This window comes from Centropristis striata, chromosome 11 (genome assembly GCF_030273125.1).
Source record: "Centropristis striata isolate RG_2023a ecotype Rhode Island chromosome 11, C.striata_1.0, whole genome shotgun sequence".
Taxonomy (NCBI): domain Eukaryota; kingdom Metazoa; phylum Chordata; class Actinopteri; order Perciformes; family Serranidae; genus Centropristis; species Centropristis striata.
In genome coordinates this window covers 12,052,752-12,074,952 of record NC_081527.1, presented here as the reverse complement: position 1 = coordinate 12,074,952, position 22,201 = coordinate 12,052,752, and the positions used below count along the sequence as shown (strand labels likewise).

The following is a 22,201-nucleotide window of genomic DNA, read 5'->3' as shown; positions in this document are numbered from 1 at the left end:
TAACAACAAGCAGCCCCCTGTCTCTTTGCTTTGTCAGGATGTCAGTGACTGACTGTCGGTCAGGGCTCAGTGACTTGCAATGGTCCTGTGATATTTATAGCCCCTTCTGGCCTCAAAAGTCTTTGCCTTAATGAATCTCCATTTGTTTTGGCAGGACAGAAGTCTCTGAGTGTGTGTGCCCCTGTCAGGTGATGTGAGGAGTAGAGAGAGTCATACATAACTGCCTCTCCTCTGTGGTCTTCTTCTGCGTTCATGCTTTAAACCTGGAGGATAATGAGGGTATCAAAGACCGATTAGGGTGCTTGGAAGAGGTTTAAGCTAACCGGAAGACCTCCCAATAATGTCGACCATGTTTGGTCATTGAGTCTCAGAGCTATATTTCTTGTGAACCCATTGTGGTGTTATGGGAACCAGCTATCCAAGATTCCTGCTGAGAAACGAGGGAGTGCGATGGGTGCATGTGTGTCCTCCTGGTTCCAGTTTAAAATGCCTTCTCTAGTTCCTGTAGTCTGTGTGCTGTGGGAGCCATAATTTATGATTGGTGACAAAGAACAACTGGGTCTGTGTATGTGTGACAGCCAACCTCAAGCCTTCAACAAGAAGCAATAGTTGTGTCGCTGGTGGTCTGGTTTCCGCTAATCTCTGCAACTGTCTTCTATCATAAACAAAATAATGCACATCACCTCAATAGATCTCTCCAAGGCGCCGAGCAGTGTCTTTGCTGTACGTGCGTGTCTGTGTGTATGCATGTGTGTGTGTGTGTCCTGATTGATTTCTTAGGTCTGACACGGAAATGCATGGAGCTCCATGCATGTTAACGCCAGAAAAGACACAACGAGAGTGGCTGTTTCTCTCCTCGCGTGCCCCCCGCCCCTCCGTTATGACAGCAGGTCATAAAAACACACATTCATCCTGGAGCCACACTTGCAGAAGTGGCACGTAGCCCAGCACTCGGGTCGCAGGCGTGACTAAGAGGAAATGGCTTCTTTTGATTTTAGAGCTACAATTAATCAAAGAGGGACTAACACACACACACACACACACACACACACACACACTCATACAGGCACGCAGGATAAAGATGAGGCTGTGCTGGAAGTAGCAGTTCATGGGGCATTAAAAACACCGGTCACAGACGTGTTTTTGAATATCTGCTTGTTTTTTAATGTGGCAGGATGACGTGCTTCTCATTGGAGCAGTTTAACTCGTCTGTTCTCTGTCATCTGCGAACTCAAATACTTGGGCTCAGCCGACTTTTTACACTCTGATTCAGTTTGTAGAAAAACGGTCTCGCCCCAAATCATTCGAGGCATGAGTATATTGTCCCAGCAGATTTATCAAAACTGTGTGTCAGCTGTGATTTAGACCTGGGTGGAGAGGTTATGTTGATGGGTTATGCACTGCAGGCGCCTTCTGTGTCGCTCCCTGCCTCTCAGTTTTTATTACCCATTTAGTTTTTAGCTGCCTTGCTAATGTGTGTGCAGGCTTTGCTTGTTTTGGGAGGCTTTAGCAAGGGAAGTGGAGTTGCTGTTAGATTAATGACAGTGGAACAAGTGATTTTGTTTATCACTTTTGTGGCTTAAACTTTGCCCAGGTCATTAACACTACTATCCCAGGTGTAGATGGAATAATGGGAAGCCAAATGGACGACATATATGGATTGCGTTTTTAAAAACTCATTAAGTTGAATGGTGGAGAATTTTCATTATTGGGACAATCAACATCAGTGGTGGAAGAAGTATTCAGTTCCTTTACCTAAGTAAAAGTTCTGGTACTACACTGCAGAATGACTCCAGTACAAGTAAAAGTCCTGCATTCAAAATTTACTGAAGTAAAGGTACAAAAGTATCAACATCAAAATGTGCTTAAAGTATCAAAAGTAAAAGTACTTGTTATGCAGAATTAACCCACTTGGACTTTTTTTTTTTATTTGGTCGAAATAAGTTATTAGATTATTTGTATTGATGCATTCATGAAATGAGCGTTTTATTTTGTAAAGACAGAGCTCATTTTAACTACTCAATATACTGTTATCAGTTTTAATTAACTTAACTTTAATTTAACTTTTGATTCATCGTGTTTTTATGTTAAATCTTGACCTGGAAATTAACTAAAGCTGTCAGCTAAATGTAGTGGAGTAAAAAGTAACATATCAGCCTAAAAATGTGGTAGAGTAGAAGTATAAAATTACATAAAATAGAAATACTCAAGTAAAGTACAAGTACCTCAAAATTTTACTTAAGTAGAGTACTTGAGAAAATGTACTCGGTTACATTCCACCACTGATCAACATTTTGCAAAAATAACAACAGCAAAGACGTCAGTAAGGTCGGACCTCCTTGTTTGACTACATGTATTTAAACGTTGCAGTGAAAGTGACAACAGAAAGTTAACCAATTTCAAATACCTCTTCAGTTCAAGTCAACCTGCAGTTTTCTACCGGAGAGGTAGATTGTTGTTACTGCGACATCACAGTGATTGAGTCAGTGGAGAGGAGAAAATATGTGGGGAACGCAGAACAAAATAAATAATTTGCCTTTTTTCTTTCTCCAGGTTCATGAAACCAGCACCCATGTTTCTTGATCGGAACTTCAAACGTCTAGCAAAAGTCACCAATTACTTACCTCCATTTGGATTCAAAACGCAAGGTAGGAAGAGTTCATTCTGTCTGTTTTCTTCCACCAGTGACACCTACTGTACATTTCTTGAACAGTGTGTTCAAGGATAGTGACCATAAAAACTTGAAGCTGATCTAGGGTCCAGACATTGTGTGACAGTGTGTTCTTGGTGCTGCTCTGAGGTTTTGATGCTGTTAGGAGCTCGACGGCTGCATGTTGCAGTGTTTTGTGCCTGCAGTGCCTGGTATCTCAGAGTAACAAACCAACTGACTGAGTCGGTACCAAACTCAGATTTGTGTGTTTTCTGATATTGCCCAGATGATTTACACTTTCATTCTAAATTGCCAACATTACACTTGGGTCAAAGATGATAAAATGCAAGATACGAGCATGCCAGCCTTCTTCCCTTCATCATGCATCAACTTGCTTCTCACATGTGGCGTCGATCTAACTTGTGAGACTCGCCATCAAACTGTCAACATCTCTTATGAGACAAGTTATTCTGTAGCCAGACAGAATTGTGATTTTGTTGCTCCGTTTTAAATTCCTGAATGATGTTGGCAGCCGTTCAGAGGTAGGAAACCAAGCTGGTTATTTTGTCCAGATACCTGCTCTTTTTTTAAACTCTCCTCAAAGTTCCACTCTGATGGTTCAACTGTGGAGACTGCCAATGTTCTGCCACTTTGCAATTTTCATAATTTGTCATTGTTGCAAGGTTGGTGTTTTTGGCAGAATATGCTCTGCCTCAGGTTTGTTGCTCTGCCTTGCCCTGAGTTAAGAAAGTGAGATAGGTAATAAATCACGTTGGACATTTAGTCACCTTTATCCTTTGCCAAAGTGTTGCTGTCATTCAATACTAATGCAGAAAGAGACTGTTTTAAACACTATTGGTTTATTTAAGGACTGTCCAAAATTGGACAATTGCTCAGCAGACTTTTTAATGTAAGTAATTTACCCAATTTATTCCTCTCAAATCATCCATACTTGACTTTTTTCCATTTGGGATCAGCTTCCTGATTGGAGAAGTATACAGATTCCTTAAGTTATAATTCTAAGAAATCTCTTTTTTTATTAGCATAGAGAATTTGAAAAACTTTAGGTTATTTACATAACCCCGGTTCTCTGAGTAATATGAGTGAGATGTCTCACTATGGGATGCACGCCCCCGCTGCAGACCTCAGAAGCATTAATCTCAATACGCCAATCCTGATTGGCTGGTAAACGTGTCCGTCCGTCCGCCCGCGGTAGTCCCACCTCCTATAAGTACCGCCTGCGGACGGGAACACGTCATTCAAGATAAGCACCTCTTCTCACCCGCCCAAGCAAGAAGGGTTGTCTGGTGAGACATCTCACTCATATTACTCAGAGAACCGGGGTTATGTAAATAACCTAAAGTTCTCTTTCATAATATTTCGTTCGATGTCTCACTATGGGATATGGTTGCTCCCGTATTGCCAGACAAGCTTATCCAGCGTCCACCAACCCTCAGGGAAAACAATCTGTTCCAATCAGGACATCAACACCGCGCTTGCCACGCAAGGAGCGGAGACGTCCAGCATATAAAAGCGGACAAAAGTGAGAGGCGAGGACCAACTCGCCGCCGCACAAATGTCCTGAACAGACACTCCCCTGAACAAGGCCCAGGATGTAGCCACGCCCCGAGTCGAGTGCGCTCGCAGACCCACAGGTGGCTGCAAACCCTGACCCGCATAGGCCAAAGCAATCGCCTCCACCACCCAGTGGGACAGGCGCTGCTTCGTAATAGGCTTCCCTCTATGAGGACTAGCCCAGGAGACGAACAGCTGATCGCTCCTCCTGAACCCCCCAGTCCTATCCACATAGGTGCGCACAGCACGGACTGGACATAACGCATGCGACCGCTGCTCACCAGATGAGGCAGCAAAGGCCACAAGGTCAATAGGAGAACATGAGCCCACCACCTTAGGCACAAAAGCCGGGTTGGGCCTCAAGGTCATCCTCACATCCCCCGGGAAGAACTGAGTGCACGACGGGTGCACCGAGAGCGCATGAATGTCACTAACCCGCTTCGCCGAAGCCAGAGCCAGTAACAACACCGCCTTGAGAGACACGTGTTTCAAGTCGGCCCCCTCCAGTGGTTCAAACGGAGGGCCCTTGAGCCCCTCCAAAACCACAGCCAGGTCCCAAGGCGGCACCAGCGGCCTGGACACGGGGAGAAGCCTGCGCGCCCCCTTCATAAAACGGCAAACGAGTGGGTGCTGGCCCACCGTCAGCTTCCCAAACCCCACGTGGCACGCGGCAATAGCCGCCAAGTACACCTTAACCGTGGAGAAAGCCTTCCGATTGTCAATCAGGTCCTGCAAGAATGACAAAATCACCCCCACCGGACACTGAAGAGGAACGTGGCCGTTACTGTGGCACCACTCCTCAAACACCCTCCACTTGCAGTCATACAGAGACCTAGTGGAGGCGGCTCGAGCACTCTGAATAGTGGAAATCACTCGCTGTGAGAGACCCCCAGCTGACAGATTGAGCCACTCAGGGGCCAAGCCCAGAGCGCCAGGCGCTCCGGGTGCGGATGGAAGACCATCCCCCCCCCTTGCGACAGCAGGTCCCTGCGCAGCGGGAGCTGCCAGGGTTGGGTGCACAGCAACCGATATATCTCCGCCAGCCAATGCATCGCAGGCCAATGCGGAGCTACCAGAATCAGCGCGTGGCCGTGCTCCCTCACTCTGGACAGAGTGGGGGGTATCAAGGCCAGGGGAGGGAACGCATAAAGAAGCTCGCGCGGCCAGGCGTGCGCTAACGCGTCTATGCCGAGGGGAGCATCCACGCCGCGCAGAGAGTAAAACAGCGCGCACTGCGCGTTCTCTCGCGACGCGAACAGATCCACCGCGGCCCGACCGTAACGGGACCACAACTGCTCCACAACCTCCGGGTGCAGAGTCCATTCCCCGTACACTGGCGCGCCCCTGGACAACAGGTCCGCGCCCGTGTTCAGGACTCCCGGAACATGCGTCGCTCTCAGAGAGAGGAGACGACCGCAGCTCCACAGGATCAGTCTGCGTGCCAACATGTGCAGCTGACGGGAGCGTAAACCCCCCTGACGGTTGATATACGCCACCGTCGTCGTATTGTCCGTCCTCACCAGGACATGATGACCCATGAGAGACGGAAGAAAATGTTTCAGGGAGAGGAACACCGCTGAAAGCTCCAGAAAATTTATGTGAGACCGCTGGAGGCCCACACTCCAGACGCCCCTCACAGACCGGCCCTCGTGAATCCCGCCCCATCCCGTCAGGCTGGCGTCCGTAGTGACCACCTTCCTGGACAGAACGGAGCCCATGGGTACCCCGCGGGTCAGAAAGGACGGGACTCGCCAGTGGCGCAGCGACCTGGCGCACCCCGGCGTGACCGGCACCATCCGTGCGCCATGACGCACGGGGTCCAGCCCACATGAGGCCACCCACAGCTGGAATTCCCTCATGTGGAGGCGACCGAGACGGACTACGAGAATGGCAGACGCCATCAACCCGAGTAACCGAAGACACAACCTGAATCGAACAGATTTCCTCGGACGAAAAAGCGCGAGACATGTCCTGAAGACCCTCACACGCTCCGCCGAGAGGCGCGCCGTGAAAGACACCGAGTCCAGGGATAATCCCAGAAAGATTATCTCCTGCGCCGGGGACAGCACGCTCTTTTCCGCGTTTATCACGAAACCCAGATCCACCAGGTGTTGCATGAGAATACGCGTGTGCGCTCTGGCCTCCTGCTCCGACTGTGCCAGCAGCAGCCAGTCGTCCAGATATGTGGCCAGGCGAATGCCCTGCCGTCTCAGCGGGGCTATCGCCGCTTCCGTGCACCGCACAAACACCCTCGGGCTTAAAGACAGGCCGAAGGGAAGTACGCGATACTCGTAGCAGATCCCCTGGAAAGCGAACCTCAGATACTTTCTGTGGGGAGGATAGATCGGGACGTGGAAATACGCGTCTTTCAGATCGACAGAAGTGAACCAATCGTTCTGCCGCACAAGGCGCAACAGGGATGCGTGTGTAAGCATCCTGAATTTGTATTTCCTGAGAAATTTGTTCAGAGCACGTAAATCCAGGATAGGGCGAATACCGGTCCCCCCCCCCGTTTGGGAACCAGAAAATACCTGGAGTAAAAACCGCTCTGACACTGTGCGGGGGGAACGACACAAATTGCTCTTTTGTTTAACAGCGAGAGGATTTCCTCCTGCAAAACACGAGCTGACTCCCCCCGAGCCTGAGAGTGTATTATACCGGCGAAACGCGGAGGAACGGCGGCGAACTGCAGCCTGTAACCCCGCGAAATCGTCCTCAACACCCAAGGCGGAGCCGCGAGTGCGGCCCATCTCTCCCACCTGAGGGAGAGAGTGGTCTCGCACCGCAGCCCCTCCACCACGAGAGGCCCCAGCCGCGGTGCGGTGGCGGCCTCCCGTGGTGGAACAGTGGCACGGCACCCGGACGGCACAGTGGACGGCCGTCCGGGTGGGCAGCGCGGCGGCCCCGCCGTCCCCGCCTCGGCTTTTACCCGAGGGGGAACAGCGAGCGTTGCCACCGCGCTGCTCATTGTGATTCTTTTGGCTTTTATTAGCTGCGCCCTCGGCACTCGGCCTGGATGCGGCAGCGGGACACATTTTATTTTCTTTGAGAAAATGTGTGTGTGTGTGCGTGCTTGTGGACGTAAGACAGGGGCAACCGCTGAACTCTCCGCCGTCAAACGTCCATCTCTCCCGGCTCGCTCTGGCGCAGGCCGTGGCGGCTGGGAGGCGGGGGCGTGGGGGGCCCCCGGGCACACGCTGAAAAGCCGAACAGGTGGGGCTGGAGAACGGGGAACGTCCAGCTGCATCACCGGTGGAGAGAGGGGCGGTCAGGCCGCTCTCTTCTTTTTCCTGGCCTGGCCGGTAGCTTGCGCGGGCGGGGCCGGCGGAGCCGCGGCCGGGACCGAGGGTTTTCTGGGCCAGCTGGGCCGACCTGGCTGGGAAGGCGGCGCAGGCTGGGGTCTTGGCTGCTTAGGCACTTTAAACCGTGAAACCTGGGAAGCAGCCTGTGCGAAGGTTTTACGCTGCGCAGGTGGAGAGGGCGCAGGGGGCTTACGGGGGAGGCAGAGCTGGAGAGCCTCATCCTCCTTCTTTTTGGCTTCACACCGCCGTTGCATTGAAGCCAACGCGGAGCCAAAAATCCCCTCCGGGACAATGGGCATGTCCAGGACGTCGTCCTTCTCCCTGTCCGACAGGTTGGCGAGGTTGAGCCACCGCGCCCGTTCCTGCAGGACCATGGTCCCCATCGCTTTCCCCGTGGCCTGGACCGCGCAGCGTTGGACACGGAGACACAGGTCGGTAATGACCGGGATCTCCTCCCACGCAGCCGGGTCCTGAGTTTGCACAAAATCCTCACACAACTCAGCCTGGTAGGCCGTGAGCAGGGAGAGGACATTGAGCGCTCTGGCCGAAAGCGCAGCTGCCTTGTAGGCCTTTTCAGTCAGGGCTGACTGAAAACGGTCCGACTTAGACGGCAGGCTGGGGCTCCGGGAGGACACCGCTGACAGCCGCGGGTGGAGGTGCGCCGCGACGAGTGGCTCCATCGGAGGCATACGGAGCAGGCCCAGGCTCTCCATCGCTTCACAGTCGAGGGACGAGGCACCGGGGACCGGGCTCCTGCTGCTGTAGGGGCGGTCTTTCCACGAGCGCGCCACCTCATCCAGCAGTTCTGGGAAGACGGGGAGAAGTTGCCTTGTCGCGCTCCTGGCCAGGGGCAATTTCTTCCCCTCGTAGCGGGACCTGGTGGTCTCAGCTACGACAGCAGGCCAGGGGATGGCCAGCCGGGCAGCAGCGCGTTTGCACACGTCGAGCATGTCCGAGCTGGGGAGGGGAGAGGCTGGTAAGCTACTCTCATCTCCATCCCGAAAGGCAACGGAGACCGCGGGCTTTGCAGCCCCGGCCGGAGTGATGAAGACGTCGTCCTCTTCTTCATCCTCTGATATGAGGAGTTCAGAGGCGCAGTCATCATCGTCCCCATAGTCCAATTCCAGGACGTCTTCCTCCTGCGTGGAGACCGTGGCGAGGTCAGCCTGGGAGCCCCAGCTGGCACAAGCCTCCGGTACCGCCACCGCAGCGACCCCCGTCTCCTCTCCGTCTCCGGCGGCGCCGTCGGATGGGAGATAGGGGTCGAATCCAGACAAGCTAGCCTGGCGGGCTAGCCGTCGGCGGAGACTCTTGACCGTGAACACCGCGCAGTGTTGACACGAGCCGGGGACGTCGATAGCTAGCCGGGCGTGTTCCAGCCCTAGGCAGCCCGAGCAGACCTGGTGTGGATCCCTGCTCGCAATCTTGTTCCCACAGCGGCACGAGCGGGCCGCTGAGTCTCCGTGCCCTCTGGTGTGAGGGGTATTCACCTCCATTCCGTGCGAGCTGGTGTGCAGGCAGGGAATCGAGGATGGTTAGCTGGTGTGCTAACGCTAATTGCACCGAGGGACCGGCTGGTGTGCCGACACTCGGTACTCGAGCTGCCTGGTGTGGCGCCGAGGACAGTGCTGACCAAACCGTGGTGGGGCTAGGAAGCACTGAAATCGATCTGGTATGATCGACGAAGCAAATAAAATGTCCAAAAAACTAGCTAGCGCCCGGCGACAGAAGCTAAATAAGATCCGTCTACAGACAGTTAAGCTAGCCAGCCTTGGACGCAAGATATGCTCCGGGTGAGAAGAGGTGTTTGAATGACGTGTTCCCGTCCGCAGGCGGTACTTATAGGAGGTGGGACTACCGCGGGCGGACGGACGGACACGTTTACCAGCCAATCAGGATTGGCGTATTGAGATTAATGCTTCTGAGGTCTGCAGCGGGGGCGTGCATCCCATAGTGAGACATCGAACGAAATATTATGAAAGAGAACAGACATTTAAAAAACAGACATTTATTTGTTATCTGACTGTCCCTGGTTCAAATGATTGACATCACCAGCAGCAGATTAGATCAGCTGAACTATTTAACTTTATAATTCTGTAAGGGTTTCCACTTTGGCTGTGCTCTGTTTAATGTGCTTTCTGTAGCTGGTGTTTGTTTCCAGCCTTAGTCAAAAGGCAATTCACACTGTAGCACCACTCTATGCAAGTGAACTGTGTGTCACTGTGTGTTCAACAATGACCAACAGACCAGTGACTCTTCTCTCAAGAAACAATCTAGCCCACTCAAGACTCTTCCAGTTCCAACATTGATCTGAAACCACATCAACATTTTAATATGATTTAACTAAAGTGTTCTGAATCAGATTTTTAGTGTTTAATTCATTGTTTGGAATAAGCAGCAGGGGAAGTACAGTAGTAGATAATGTATGTTTCATATATTTTCAGGTTCCAAAGCAAAAATGTTTCACAGCCAACAAAATGTGATTAGATATCTTTGAGTTTAGTTTTTTGCAAATGTTACACCTAATAAGATTTAAATAATCCAGAATTTGTTCTTTGAAAAATAAGGCTCAAAGAAAAGTTAAATTTCAGAAACTGTTTGTTATTGTGTCATTATAAAAAGGATGGCTTGAATCAAGCAATCTGATTGGTTGTAAGCCGTGGTATAAATCCCGTATACCACTCTAATCCCTTATCAAAATGCTATAGCACTCCTCTTTTATCTTTTTATACAAGGAGCTTGGGACTTCCTGTCGTTACCAAACAACCAAAACAGCTTTTGCAGCAGTCTATCGTTGAAACATTTTGTTGTTGTTGGAAACATTTATTGTGATTGATAACAGTTAATCAGGTTATGAGGTTGGATTGACTGCGGGGATAAGGCTAAACCAGTAGGCTATGTTAGGATAAGCTAACAGGGCAGCAACAAGAAAGTATGTTCCATAGCAACCGCCGGCCAGGAGGGCCTATTTCTTTGTAAGAACAATGCTTTATGGATGATTTTTGTTAATAGACACTTTTTAAATTGGAATGCGTCCATTACTTTCATAAGTGATGGACATATTTGCGTCAGCCGAACAAAGCCCCTTAGCCGAACATACCTTGGCCTGTCGTGAGCTATTGCTTAATAATGCCATGAAATACATTAATGGCAAACCAATAGATTTTCACCCATGGCCAGTTTTTAGCCTGGAGCTTTGGCTCAGCCAGCGCTATAACTTTCTGACCAGGCTGAAGAAAGACATCTTTTAAAGTTCATAATACCCTTATTGTACTATGCCCATATGTCAGAATATGTTCATATTTTCTGTCATTTTATTTATTTAGACACTGCAGGATTCTGCGTTTGCCAAAAATAACGACCTCATCAGTGATGTTCATTTGTTCGCGAGATGAATTCTATCTTGGGACCAAGAAACTCGTCTGTCTCCCAACACTCCAGCTTCAATGTTTCCACACACAGTGCTTGTACTTGTTCCCTGACCTTAACACACTCCAGCACTTCAGATATCAAACCAGTACACAATGCCATGGGAACTGAAGAGATAACATTAAGCTGGCTTCAGTGACATGCTCTGTCACATATTTTCCAATGCTTAGAAGCCGAAGGAACAGTGAATGTTACCTTTGTGCTCTGGCAAGTTCTCCGCTGTCATACTCTCTCTCTCACACACACACACACACACACAGTCTCCGTCAAAGGAGCACTCCCTGTGTGAGTGTTACACCTGGTTTCTGTTTTCTCCACGGACTGCGATGGCAGTGGGGTTTCCCTTTTATTGGTACTCATGTGGAGAGATGATACGTGTGGATCTTGAATAGAGCGCCACAAAGGATTCCAAATTGGGAACACGGAGTGGCGGTGGTGGGCGGCAGGTTTATTTTTACTTTTTATTCTGCCAAGAGGTATCTTTGGCGCACATCAACCGCAGGAGAGAACAGCAAAGCTGTGTTGATTTGGTCTCAGACGAGAAATCATACTTGTCAGCACAGCAGGATGCCTTTCAGCCACTGAACGGCCAATTTGAGTAAAAGGCTATTTTTGCATCAGTTGTTAGGTAATATTCTCACGGTATATAAAATGTTATTCTCTCTAAATTATATCTTTCTGCAGTTGTAATAGCAGTTTCTTCCTGAAAAGTTGAGCTTTGCTAAGTCTCTGAAGAAAAATGCGGAAAGCTGGTGTGGGGAAACGAGCCTTTACTTCGTGCAGCACGGAGAGAAGTCACTCTCGACAAAAGAACCGTCAGACTTTTATACAGAAAATCAGTCTCACATGATCAAAGGGCCAGGGGTAGTTGCAGGTGAAGTCGCGACTTAATGTAATGAACATACAAGGATCAGATATTGCAGGACAGTGACAAAAGCTTCAAAGAAGCAAAAGAAAGTAGATTGAAAACAGAGCCAGACAGTCAGAAACTATCATGCAAATTCACATTATAACCCCCTGTAGATGAGTTGTCTGGTCTTGTATCTCTGAGAACAGGATTTAATTTATCTGCTATAAAAGTTTAATGTTTTAAAATATCAAGAATATAATATTATTTTCCACACAGTCCAAAGTGAAAAAGTTTGCATGATGTTGTTCAGCAGCCAGAAGCTCCTACAGTTACACAGATATTTTTCAAAAGTTACTCACTTTGACTTTGTTTGATTTGCACAGTGCTTTAAAATTGTTGGCTAAAAGGATTTAGCCAACAAAAAGAAGACTTAATACTTCACATTTCCTACTACCAGTTGTTGATAAGAGATATTGACATTAATTTAGTGTGCAGATCGCACTGTTTTATTTACTTTAATTATGAATATAATTGCATCAACATAACCAGAGTATGATGTTTGCACAAGCTCTGCCTCAGTCACATGATCGCACAAAGTAATTTACTGCTTTATCTTTTTTGTAACATGAGATAAGAGCAGGTGCACAAGTATGAGTATATTTATTAAAACCAGTGGTAAAATATAACATCACAGTCTCATAAGACCTTGCCAAGACACAGCAAAATTTTTTGGGGGATTGTTCAGGATGTCTCGTTTCGTGTTAGTGATGATTTTTACAGACCGACTGTGGACTGCAGTGTTTTGACTTCACCTTTTAGTTTCGCCTCAGCTTGCTGGGAATCTCGACGGAGATGGTATCAAGAAAAACGGCAAAATTTTGCTAATGGAAAAACAATATATAGCAACTCAAGTTCAGCAGAGCCACGCCCACCACACAGTGGAAATGCAGCTTCAGTTGGGAGGAAAGATAATATAGCCAAAAGGCTTGTAAACTGTTGCCTAATATTTGAACACAGATTTTCAGTCTACAACATGGAAATTAGCATGATAAACACCTTGGTCCCAACAGCTATATTTCCATATTATTCACTTGTCAATATCTTTGATAAATTAGTCACAATACTGCAATGAATTTGAAATTTCTTGCCTTTTTACCATAGAAGTTAATGCTGAGTCAAACGCCTACTAAAGTGCAGGCCTGACAAAGACCACTCTTTCATCACATGATTTTTTAAATGTTGTTTAGACTACAGTCCTCCCAACAATGTGTCTGTGTTTATGCGTTACGTGATGATTTGGACCTTCCTCTATCTTACCAGAAAAGATTTTTGTAATTTCAAGAGTTCCATATTGGACCAGTGTCTGAACCTAGAGCCATTCGTCTTCTGCTCTACCACGAGACATACTTCGCTGAAATGTTTACCCCGGGTACTTATAACAATTAGCTTCCATGTCGTCCTCTGGAAGAGAGTCTTGCCCGTTGTGATTTTTCACTTTTCACCCGCTTGGATCCAGGTGTGGTCCTCGGCCTTGTGTTTATGCTGCTCGGGGTGATGCTTGACGCCAGACATCGACACCACATCCAAACAATGGGCTGTTGCTCTGCTCGCCTCTCCGCAGCAGGTTAATCATTAGGATCGTTAGCCAGGGTGAATGGGGCTGTAATATGTCTTACAAACTGCTTTGAGGCCCCAGTCTAAACTATCTTGTTCTCGCTCTCCCTTTACTCTCGCTTTTGCTGTTTCTCTTGGCCGTCGCAGACTATGAGCTATATGGTGAGGGTATTAAGTGAAGGAGTGAGGGCAATGAAAATGCCTCTCATTTTTTAACAATGCGACACAGGGAGACTGTTTTTTCCCCATGTGGGCCGCACATAAAGGAAAGCTGATTAAATGCCATCAATAAATCCATGCACTCCTTCTGTGGTGCTTCCACATTACTACATGTAAGGTGGATCAGAAATAGTAACCGCTGTAATGGAATCTGCACATTTGGCCTGTCATGCTTATGAATGAAAAGTATGAGAGGGCTAAAAATGGTCTGGAGAAGAGATAAATATATGGAGTATCCAAAGCAGGAAGCATGACTCCAGCAGAATGCCCTGTAGAACATGGCAGGAATGCGTGCTATGGCTAAACATCCCTGTTTCTCACCCTGCGATCAGAGAGGTGCTGGCCACGCAGTGAGACGAGCTCAACATCGCCCACTTAACCAGGAGAATGTGCTTGTTTGAAAACAGCATTCCTCTCTGAGTGCTTTTATGGGAGAGTTTCTACATACACACGCATACCGTCCTGAACCCTGTATGTCTGTTTCTCCCAGATACACTCCTCAAGAACACAACAGCTTTTTTCTCTCCATAATCCCATCACCACCACTATTTCTGAGGACTGATTGGTCTCGCCTTATCTATGCCTGAATAAACGGACAGAGGTGTTCTCTCCTCTAACTGCCTTAAGACCACCTAGATTGCAAAGTCTCAAGTGGTATGTAGAAGTCCTCGGCAGTTTGTTAATCATTTAAAGGAGCAATTCCCTGAGTTTTGACAGATCATCAGCTAATTTTTGACGTTGAAGTGATGCACTTCTTCATAATGAGAGCTTAAAGTGACTAAAGTCCCTTTCCCATACACACTGCAACTTAAGTAGACATTACCCGCAGGGGCTGTATGTGAAGATCCAAATTGTTCAGATCATTTGGACCGGACATTAAACAGACTTCACCATGCTAGCTCCCTTTTTCAAAACCTGTGTAATGTCCGATAGAGCCCACGTGTGATTGAGCAGGTCAATGACCGGAGGATTCAGGGCAAGAGAAGGGGGTATGTTGAGGATGTTTGTGTCATGTGACTGACGCTGAACTGGAAGAATACAAGCAATCAAGGGGTGAGGAAGATATTATTTTTCCATTACAACGGCAATAAAAAAGGTCTAACTTCAGAGACAAAGCGATTCAGGACCCTTGGTTGGCGAGGGCCACGCTGGCAGACAAATTCAACAAGAAACATACTTTCATGGCTCTTGCCTCTCTAACATGGATGTATAAAGAGACACAGCATTGGAGGCGTTGCTCCATTCATTCCTATGAATATTGCTCAGTGGTGCTAGATGCCAAAAAAGCTCAACTTCTAGGTATAGAATTGGATTGTCCACACTGTGGGGCCCACACAGCAAGCGTGTTAGAAACGTAGCCCTCTGATAACTTGAATGGGGATAAAAGTATTTAATTGTGTGATGTTTACGGACCAAATGGATCAAAAGTCATAGTGAAACAGTGAGAACGCATCTGATATGGACAATTTTCTGTACTACACTTTTGAAAAGACAGCTCCAGACCAGATTCTATTTTCGAGTGTCAAATTACTAGATAGAAGAGAATCTGAAATTACTTTTATGTATCCAATCTCCCATTTATTTCCATGAAAGCAGTAATATACCAATGCATTTATACAAAAACTGCTGTGGCCAAAACAATTATGTAACTATTTACATTTTGTATGCTCATGTAACTAGTGCACTGTAGGTGACAACTAATCTTAATCGTCCTCTCATGGTGTTTTTTCTTTCTTTCTTTTCCTCTGCAGAGAGAATCATAGACAGCATTTTAACTGCCACGAAAAATTACGGACTTGGAGAGGATTTGGACAGGTAATTATTGCAACTCATCCACTTCAACAGGAAGACCCGTTTTGTCTATTCATCAGTTCTAGATGTTACTAACTTCTGACTCTCCTGCGCTACAGTCTCAGCTGTAGAAGATGCATCATCGTGGGCAATGGGGGAATCTTGTTTAACAAGTCCTTGGGTTCCCGTATAGATGATTACGATGTCGTAGTAAGGTAAGATGACACCGTAAAAAATAAAGAATCAATAGATGCAATTTTCCCCTCAAAAACAACAGTATTGAGTATCAGTTATATAATATCTAAGGTACCAAGAGGATGAATACAATTTGTAATATGCAATACATCCTGATAAAAAGAACACCTTATTAAAGTGCACATACAGCAGTAGATTGAATAAATAAAAACATCCCAGATGCTTAACTTATGTGCCACGGGGTTTTCTTAACCCAAATTCCACTCATTAAGACGTGTCTTATGTGCTGGCAGGTTGAATGAAGCACCAGTGAGCGGTTATAGCCGAGACGTGGGGACCAAAACCACCATGAGGATTACATATCCAGAGGGAGCCATCCAGAAGCCAGACAACTATGAAAAAGACTCACTTTTTGTGTTTTCTGCTTTCAAACCGCTGGATTTTAAGTGGCTCAGACAGATGGTCTTCAAGGAGAAACTGGTAAGTACTTTTTAAAAATAATTTAGGAATTGTCTTTAATACATTTAACACGCACTCACAGACAACCCTGAAAATATAGGAGTACTAAAACTAGTGAAAAGAGCAGAGGTGTTTCACATGTGTTTCATCAGGCTCTTGTTCTCTTGTTTTGCCTGTGTTTGACTTGCAGCCACTGAATTACACTGCGGAGAATTTCTACTTCTCTGGGTGTCTAAATGCGTCTGAATGTCTGAGTTATGTGTTTTGTTTTAGCAGAACATAGCAGCCCAACCTCTAATCACATTCTGTACATTCCTTCCTGTGGAAATGTAAGCCGTTTTTGTAAATGGGTTATATATCTACTATATAACGGGGATGTTTTAGATGGTTTGGATGCTTAATGTGGCAAGCACAGTTGAGAAAAACCAATGACTAGCACACAAGTTCTTTTTCTTCCTTCTCTGGCAACAGAGTGAATTTTCCTCATGAAATCTCATAACTTACGTTTGTTCCCCTCCTTGTGTTTGACTGTTGCCCTACAAATAATGATAATAAATTTACGGCCTGACAAATCTTTTGGGTGTCCTTCAGATTGCCGCAGTTAAATGACAGACTGTGAATTGGCCTCTTAATCACAGCAGTCAGGCTGAATGAATGAGCTGGCTTTCCCTTATCTTCCAAGTATAAAAGGCAGTCATATTTAATGGCTCCTGTGTCCTTTTATATCCATTGTCACTAAAAAAAAGCTCTTGTGAGCACTTTTATTATGTTCCTGTAGAACAGTCTCTAGTGTCTCTTTGAGATTATTTTGACTCCATTCAACTGCAGAACAGTGGGGGTACTTTGTGAAAGCTTTTCATTTCATAGAGTCATTAAAATAAAGGTGGTGGTAATTAAATAAAGGTAGTGCTACTTTCAAGGACTACAACAGTGGTTTTTAGTGTTTAGTCGCACATCTTTGTCTACATCATTCAGACTATTGATAATGGTGCTATCGGTTTGTAAAAAAAAAAAGACTTTTATTTCATACAGTACTTTGTATTTCTAAATTATAAATATGTTGCCCAGGCACTTTTAACCCTCTGAACCCCAGAGGTTCATATGTCATATTTTACTCACTTTGGCTGCATTTTTTTACTGCAATATATAAGTCCTGCATCTCTATGAAAGCAGCATGATCAAGGCTAGAGGTAGAAAACTCAAATATGTCTGTTGTGCACCATAACACAGTTATAGTAACAAAGTTGAATTTCTTTGATAATTCATTTTTACTTGAGCAACAACGTTTTATTTAGTCATCTATTCCTGTGCAGTTAAACTCAACATGGCACCACCCTTGATATAAACAATCAAGGCGTGACCTTAAAGAGACATCGTCCCTATAACACAGAACGAGATACTACATCGACGTGTCATGCAAAACGCACCTCAGATCGTAGTATTACTCACAACACTGAACACGCTGAGTAAGGGAATACATGTCAATAACACATTGTGGTAAATGATGTCCATAGTGTCCACTACATAATTCACCATAACAGAGAAACATTAAAAGTCAGCGAGGAGGTGGGCAAATACTTTGTCCACAACTTGGGAACTTGGGAAAAAATATGGCTCCACATTCTATATATTGGTTGCTGGCTTTTATAAAGTGTAGTTTTGGCTTCCTTTATTAACCCATTGAGGCCTGAAAAATCGCTGGGCGATTTTAAAATAAGCATCTAATTTTCTGGAAATTCTGGAAAAATTCTGGAAAAAAAAGTGTCAACTCTTCTACTAAATAATGGATTTTTCAGCCTCTGTAGCAGATAGAAATGAAATTCAAAAAGGTATTTGAGAGCTTATACAAATACTACAAAACGACGTAGCCGCTTTCCAGGCTTCAATGGGTTAATTGTTTTAACAACATGCTTTGTTGAGTTAAGATTTTGTAAAATAACACAAAAAGATTTGAAATAGCAAATTCAGTTAATTAAGCCAGTTTACCACAAATGTATATTCAGGATCTTTCATACAACCATTGCAAATAACTTACAATCAATATGTACAATCCTAAAGGGAGTACACAGACAGCTTGGCTCTTTTTTACCTCATGTATGGTGAGGGATGCCTCCGTCTGATACGGCACTCAGAATTGGAGGAACCTGCTCTGTTTTCCAGCACAGCTGTGTGACTTTGTGGTAACAGCTGCCAGCTGGACTTTTTTACAAGGTGACATTTGTCAAAATCGTATGAGTGAGTAACGGGCGAGAAAACATAAAGAGGAAAGGACAATAGCGTTTATAGGGGATGGAAAGGGCACACAGTGTCAAGCTGAAGCTAAGTAATGGTGTGAAGCTGGATTAAAGGTCGAGAGAATAGAGGAAAGCTAGATGGAAAGGATAAAGTGAAAGAGGGTAAAGGGATAATAGCTGGGGAAAAGAAAATGAGCAGTGGAAGGTAATAGTAAAGTAAAATGGAGGAAAATAGCTTGCTTGGCTGGCTGATGGCCCCTTCAGCCTTTGATAGGGCCCAGATTTTTCTGGTGTGTCAGAGGACAGTGGAAATGGCTGCCCGGGATAATTGATCTGGCCCCTGGCGTCCGACTCAGCCCGCTTTGATCTGCTGAGGAAGGAAGAATGTTTCTCATGGGTTAAAAATCAGGGAACAGAAAAAAATAAATCAGTGTTGTTAGGTCGGAGCCTTGATGATAATATGGAAGAAGAGAACTGACAGATGTGCAAAGACCCATGCTTGACCTTTGATTCATTTTTAAAATACGTCTGCAATAGTTGATTTACCGTCATAGAAATATATCATTCAATGTGTGTTTTTCCTGTGCGGTTTCCTCAACTGTAATGTTTGCATGGCATTAAGAATCATTTGAAGGTTTTTGTAAAGCATTTTAGATAAGCTCAGTTCACTGTGTCAGCAAAATCATAAATAAGAAACATTATACATAAAAAATCATCATCACAAACCATTTAAGATATTAAGAGTGCAGGCACGAAGAATGTCAGTGTTGGTCAGTTGCTCAGTCAGTCGGCTTAAACTAAAACTGTGATTCTTGTTTAATTCTTAGTTGGTGCATCTAAAAGGAAAGATAACTTCAGCATATCCCCTTCTTTATTTTGATGTAGTTATACAGTACATGCATATTATGTAGCTGTTGCCAGGTTCATTTAATTTATTATTTACAGTAACTAGATTACTGTAACACTTTTGTGCTAATTTAAAAGCTTGTTATTATTGACATCATGCCCATTACGGTTTGATCCCTCCAGGAGAGATTCTGATCCATATGTTGTTGTTTTTTGAGGCTTATATATACATATGTATTTTTTTGAGAGGATAAATTCATGGCACTCTATATAGTTACTACCACTGTACTCAAAAAGCTGCTTCCTTAATCAATTTACTTAATTTTAAAAGATTTTTTTTAACATAATATACACAGTGTATTACATTGTCAACAAATTCTATAAATGGAAACCGATAAAAATAAAGAATAAATAAAAATAAAATAGCTTAATAAACATCACTACTGTATTTTCTGCAGGGGGAGAAAAAAGTATTCAGATCCTTTACTATAAGATTTAATTAAAAAAATTGTCTAATCACTTTAAATTGATGATATATTTTATGTTAAATCTTGACCTGTGAAGAATCTAAAGCTGTCAGCTAAATGTAGTGGAGTAAAAAGTACAATATCTGCCTAAAAATGAAGTAGAGTAGAAGTAAAAAGTTACATAAAATGGAAATATTCAAGTTAAGTATGTACATCAAAATTGTACTTAAAATTAGAACTTGAGTAAATGTAGTTACTTTCCACCACTGATGTTCTGTAATGCATTATATGTTCTGTGAAAAAAGGTTGCTATATCAGTCCATGTTGGAAAACATTCAAGGTGGTACCAGTAGATACCAGTATATCTGTGATAAGCCAACATCAATCAAGAAAATGATGCTAAGATACAAGCATTTCATTATAAGTGGCATGTAATTTTTAAAGCATAAGTAGCTAGAATTATGACCTTTAAAAAAAAAAAAAAATGTTACGATGGAAAGTGGATTTTTCAGTCTTAGCAACAACATGAAAGGGACTGTTAAAAGACTGTTATCCCAGCTTCATTGTCTAAGCGTGACATTCAGCACACACTAACGCAGTGGAAACATAAACATGTAGGGGTGTTTTTCTGTGTATGAACAAGCTTTCCGTGAACACTTCTGGATCACATTTCCAAAAGCAGTGACTCATCAATGTTTTATTTTCTACTTTAGATTTCTAAATGAATAAAAAGGCAGCCTAGTTTGAAAGAGCGATACCCCATACTTTAGGATATGTAGCAGGAAATCCTCACCAAGTAGCAGCAAGCCTCCCTCCCTTCCCTTCATATCCATTTAGTCCATCCCAGAGGGAGACGCCGTGTAACTTAGGACAGCTGTCCTTTGGGAGCTTTTACGTCTCTCGGTCCAGCAGGGGAATTCTTTGTGTAACTTGCACACTCACAGCTGCAAGGGATGCAAAACCTTTTCACTCTCCCTCTGCAGTTATGAAAGAAAGTGTATTTTCTTCTTCTCTAAAAGGTTAGTGGGTGGCGCACAGTTGTTGTGGAGCCCGCCAGTGACTCATCCAGCCAGTTGTGAGAGTGCTCGACTATCCTGCGCTATTGTGCCCTTTTAAAATGCCTACAGCGTGGTCTTGGATGCCTCAATAGAATACAAATTAGCGAGGCAATTTCCCAATCTGTTATTTAGTGTTTTGTACACTCTCGCAAACACACAGTAAAAACTCCCGCTGACTCACACACACGCAAGTCCAGATTTGCAAACTTGACCTTGGTTTTGATCAGATGTTGAAATTGCAGATGCGGCTCTCGCTCTCTGAATGCGTCTTGAATTTTAGATCAGTGAAGCCCTTTACTACATATACAATTACGGTACTGCAGCATCAAAAGACTTCAAACTTCCCTAATCCCTTATTACTGCAAGTCTACTTGATTACGACTCAACTTTGTCACTCCTCTGTAAAGTCCGACCCCACGTACGCAGCCGCCTGGTTGATTGCCCAGTTACATACTGTTTACACATGTGCTCAAACAACATTTCCACAATTGTCGATATTCTCTTTTTCTTCCTATTCGTCTAGATTTCAATTTTGCCCTCATGCACTGTGCATGCTCACGGTTCATGCACACACAGCCGCAGTTGTTTGTATATGCGGGGATATTTTCAAACAGAGCCAGCGAAGGATATACAGCTGGTGGTAAACACGGGGTTCGAAGGTGGAGTGCCGGTGTTCTATCTCTCCTGTTTGTTTACAGGAGCTCTCCCTGCTCTCTACAGGCCAGAGAGAGAAATGATGGATGGAGACAATTTCAAGAAGAGAGTACTTCTCCTTTAATAGAAATGCAGCCAGAGGTTCTTACTCCCAAATATCAAAATATTGTCATGGAGCCAATATTTAAAAAACATTGCACACCTCTTATGCAATGCCAGAAATTGTGCAAGGAATTACCAAAATAGCCAGTTGCTTCACATCACTGACCAAATAATCACCTTCCCGCTTGAATATTATTATGAAGCGTTTCCTGATGTTAATCTCTGTGTAACAGCCAGGTTTATAGACATGTCATTTTAGCCCCAAAAAGTTTATTGTAGCTCTTATCACTGAGGACACACCGTGAGACAGAAATAACAGCTATATGGCTCGTTTTTAAGCCCAAACATCTGTGCAGAAGCCCGAAGTAGCATGCATACATGCATCCATAAACATTTACATACTTGTAAACATGGATGTTGAACATGATCCAAGTGACTAACATAGGGTCCGGATGTCACTGATTACCATGAGTGCTGTGTTTCAAAAATGAGTCACCCACCGACCCTGCAATGATTAACACTCAGACCTGTACTCTGGGTTGCCTTTTTAAGTGATGCGTTCATGGTTCAACATTGTTTTTTCCACCTGCCTGGTTGGGCAAGTGGGTCAGGAATCTGCTTGCCATAAATCAGTTTTTACTTGAACCTATACAAATTATGTTGTTATTTATTAGTGGTTATTAAGTAACAACAATGCAACCTTGCATGAGATGCTGTTGCGGACTTCATACTTTACACTATCGCATGTCCCAAGGA

At 45.0% G+C, this 22,201-nt stretch overlaps 1 protein-coding gene across 6 annotated transcripts in view; it reads left to right on the top strand.

Moving 5' to 3' along the window:
• Positions 1–22,201, top strand: part of st3gal3b (ST3 beta-galactoside alpha-2,3-sialyltransferase 3b) — a 64,640-nt gene that overhangs the window by 25,602 nt on the left and 16,837 nt on the right. For all 6 annotated transcript variants that reach the window (XM_059343719.1, XM_059343717.1, XM_059343716.1 and 3 more), the window contains 4 exons: positions 2,554–2,648; positions 15,391–15,454; positions 15,550–15,645; positions 15,919–16,105. In XM_059343719.1, the coding sequence (XP_059199702.1) occupies positions 2,554–2,648; positions 15,391–15,454; positions 15,550–15,645; positions 15,919–16,105 (442 nt within the window). The remainder of the gene's footprint in view (positions 1–2,553; positions 2,649–15,390; positions 15,455–15,549; positions 15,646–15,918; positions 16,106–22,201) is intronic.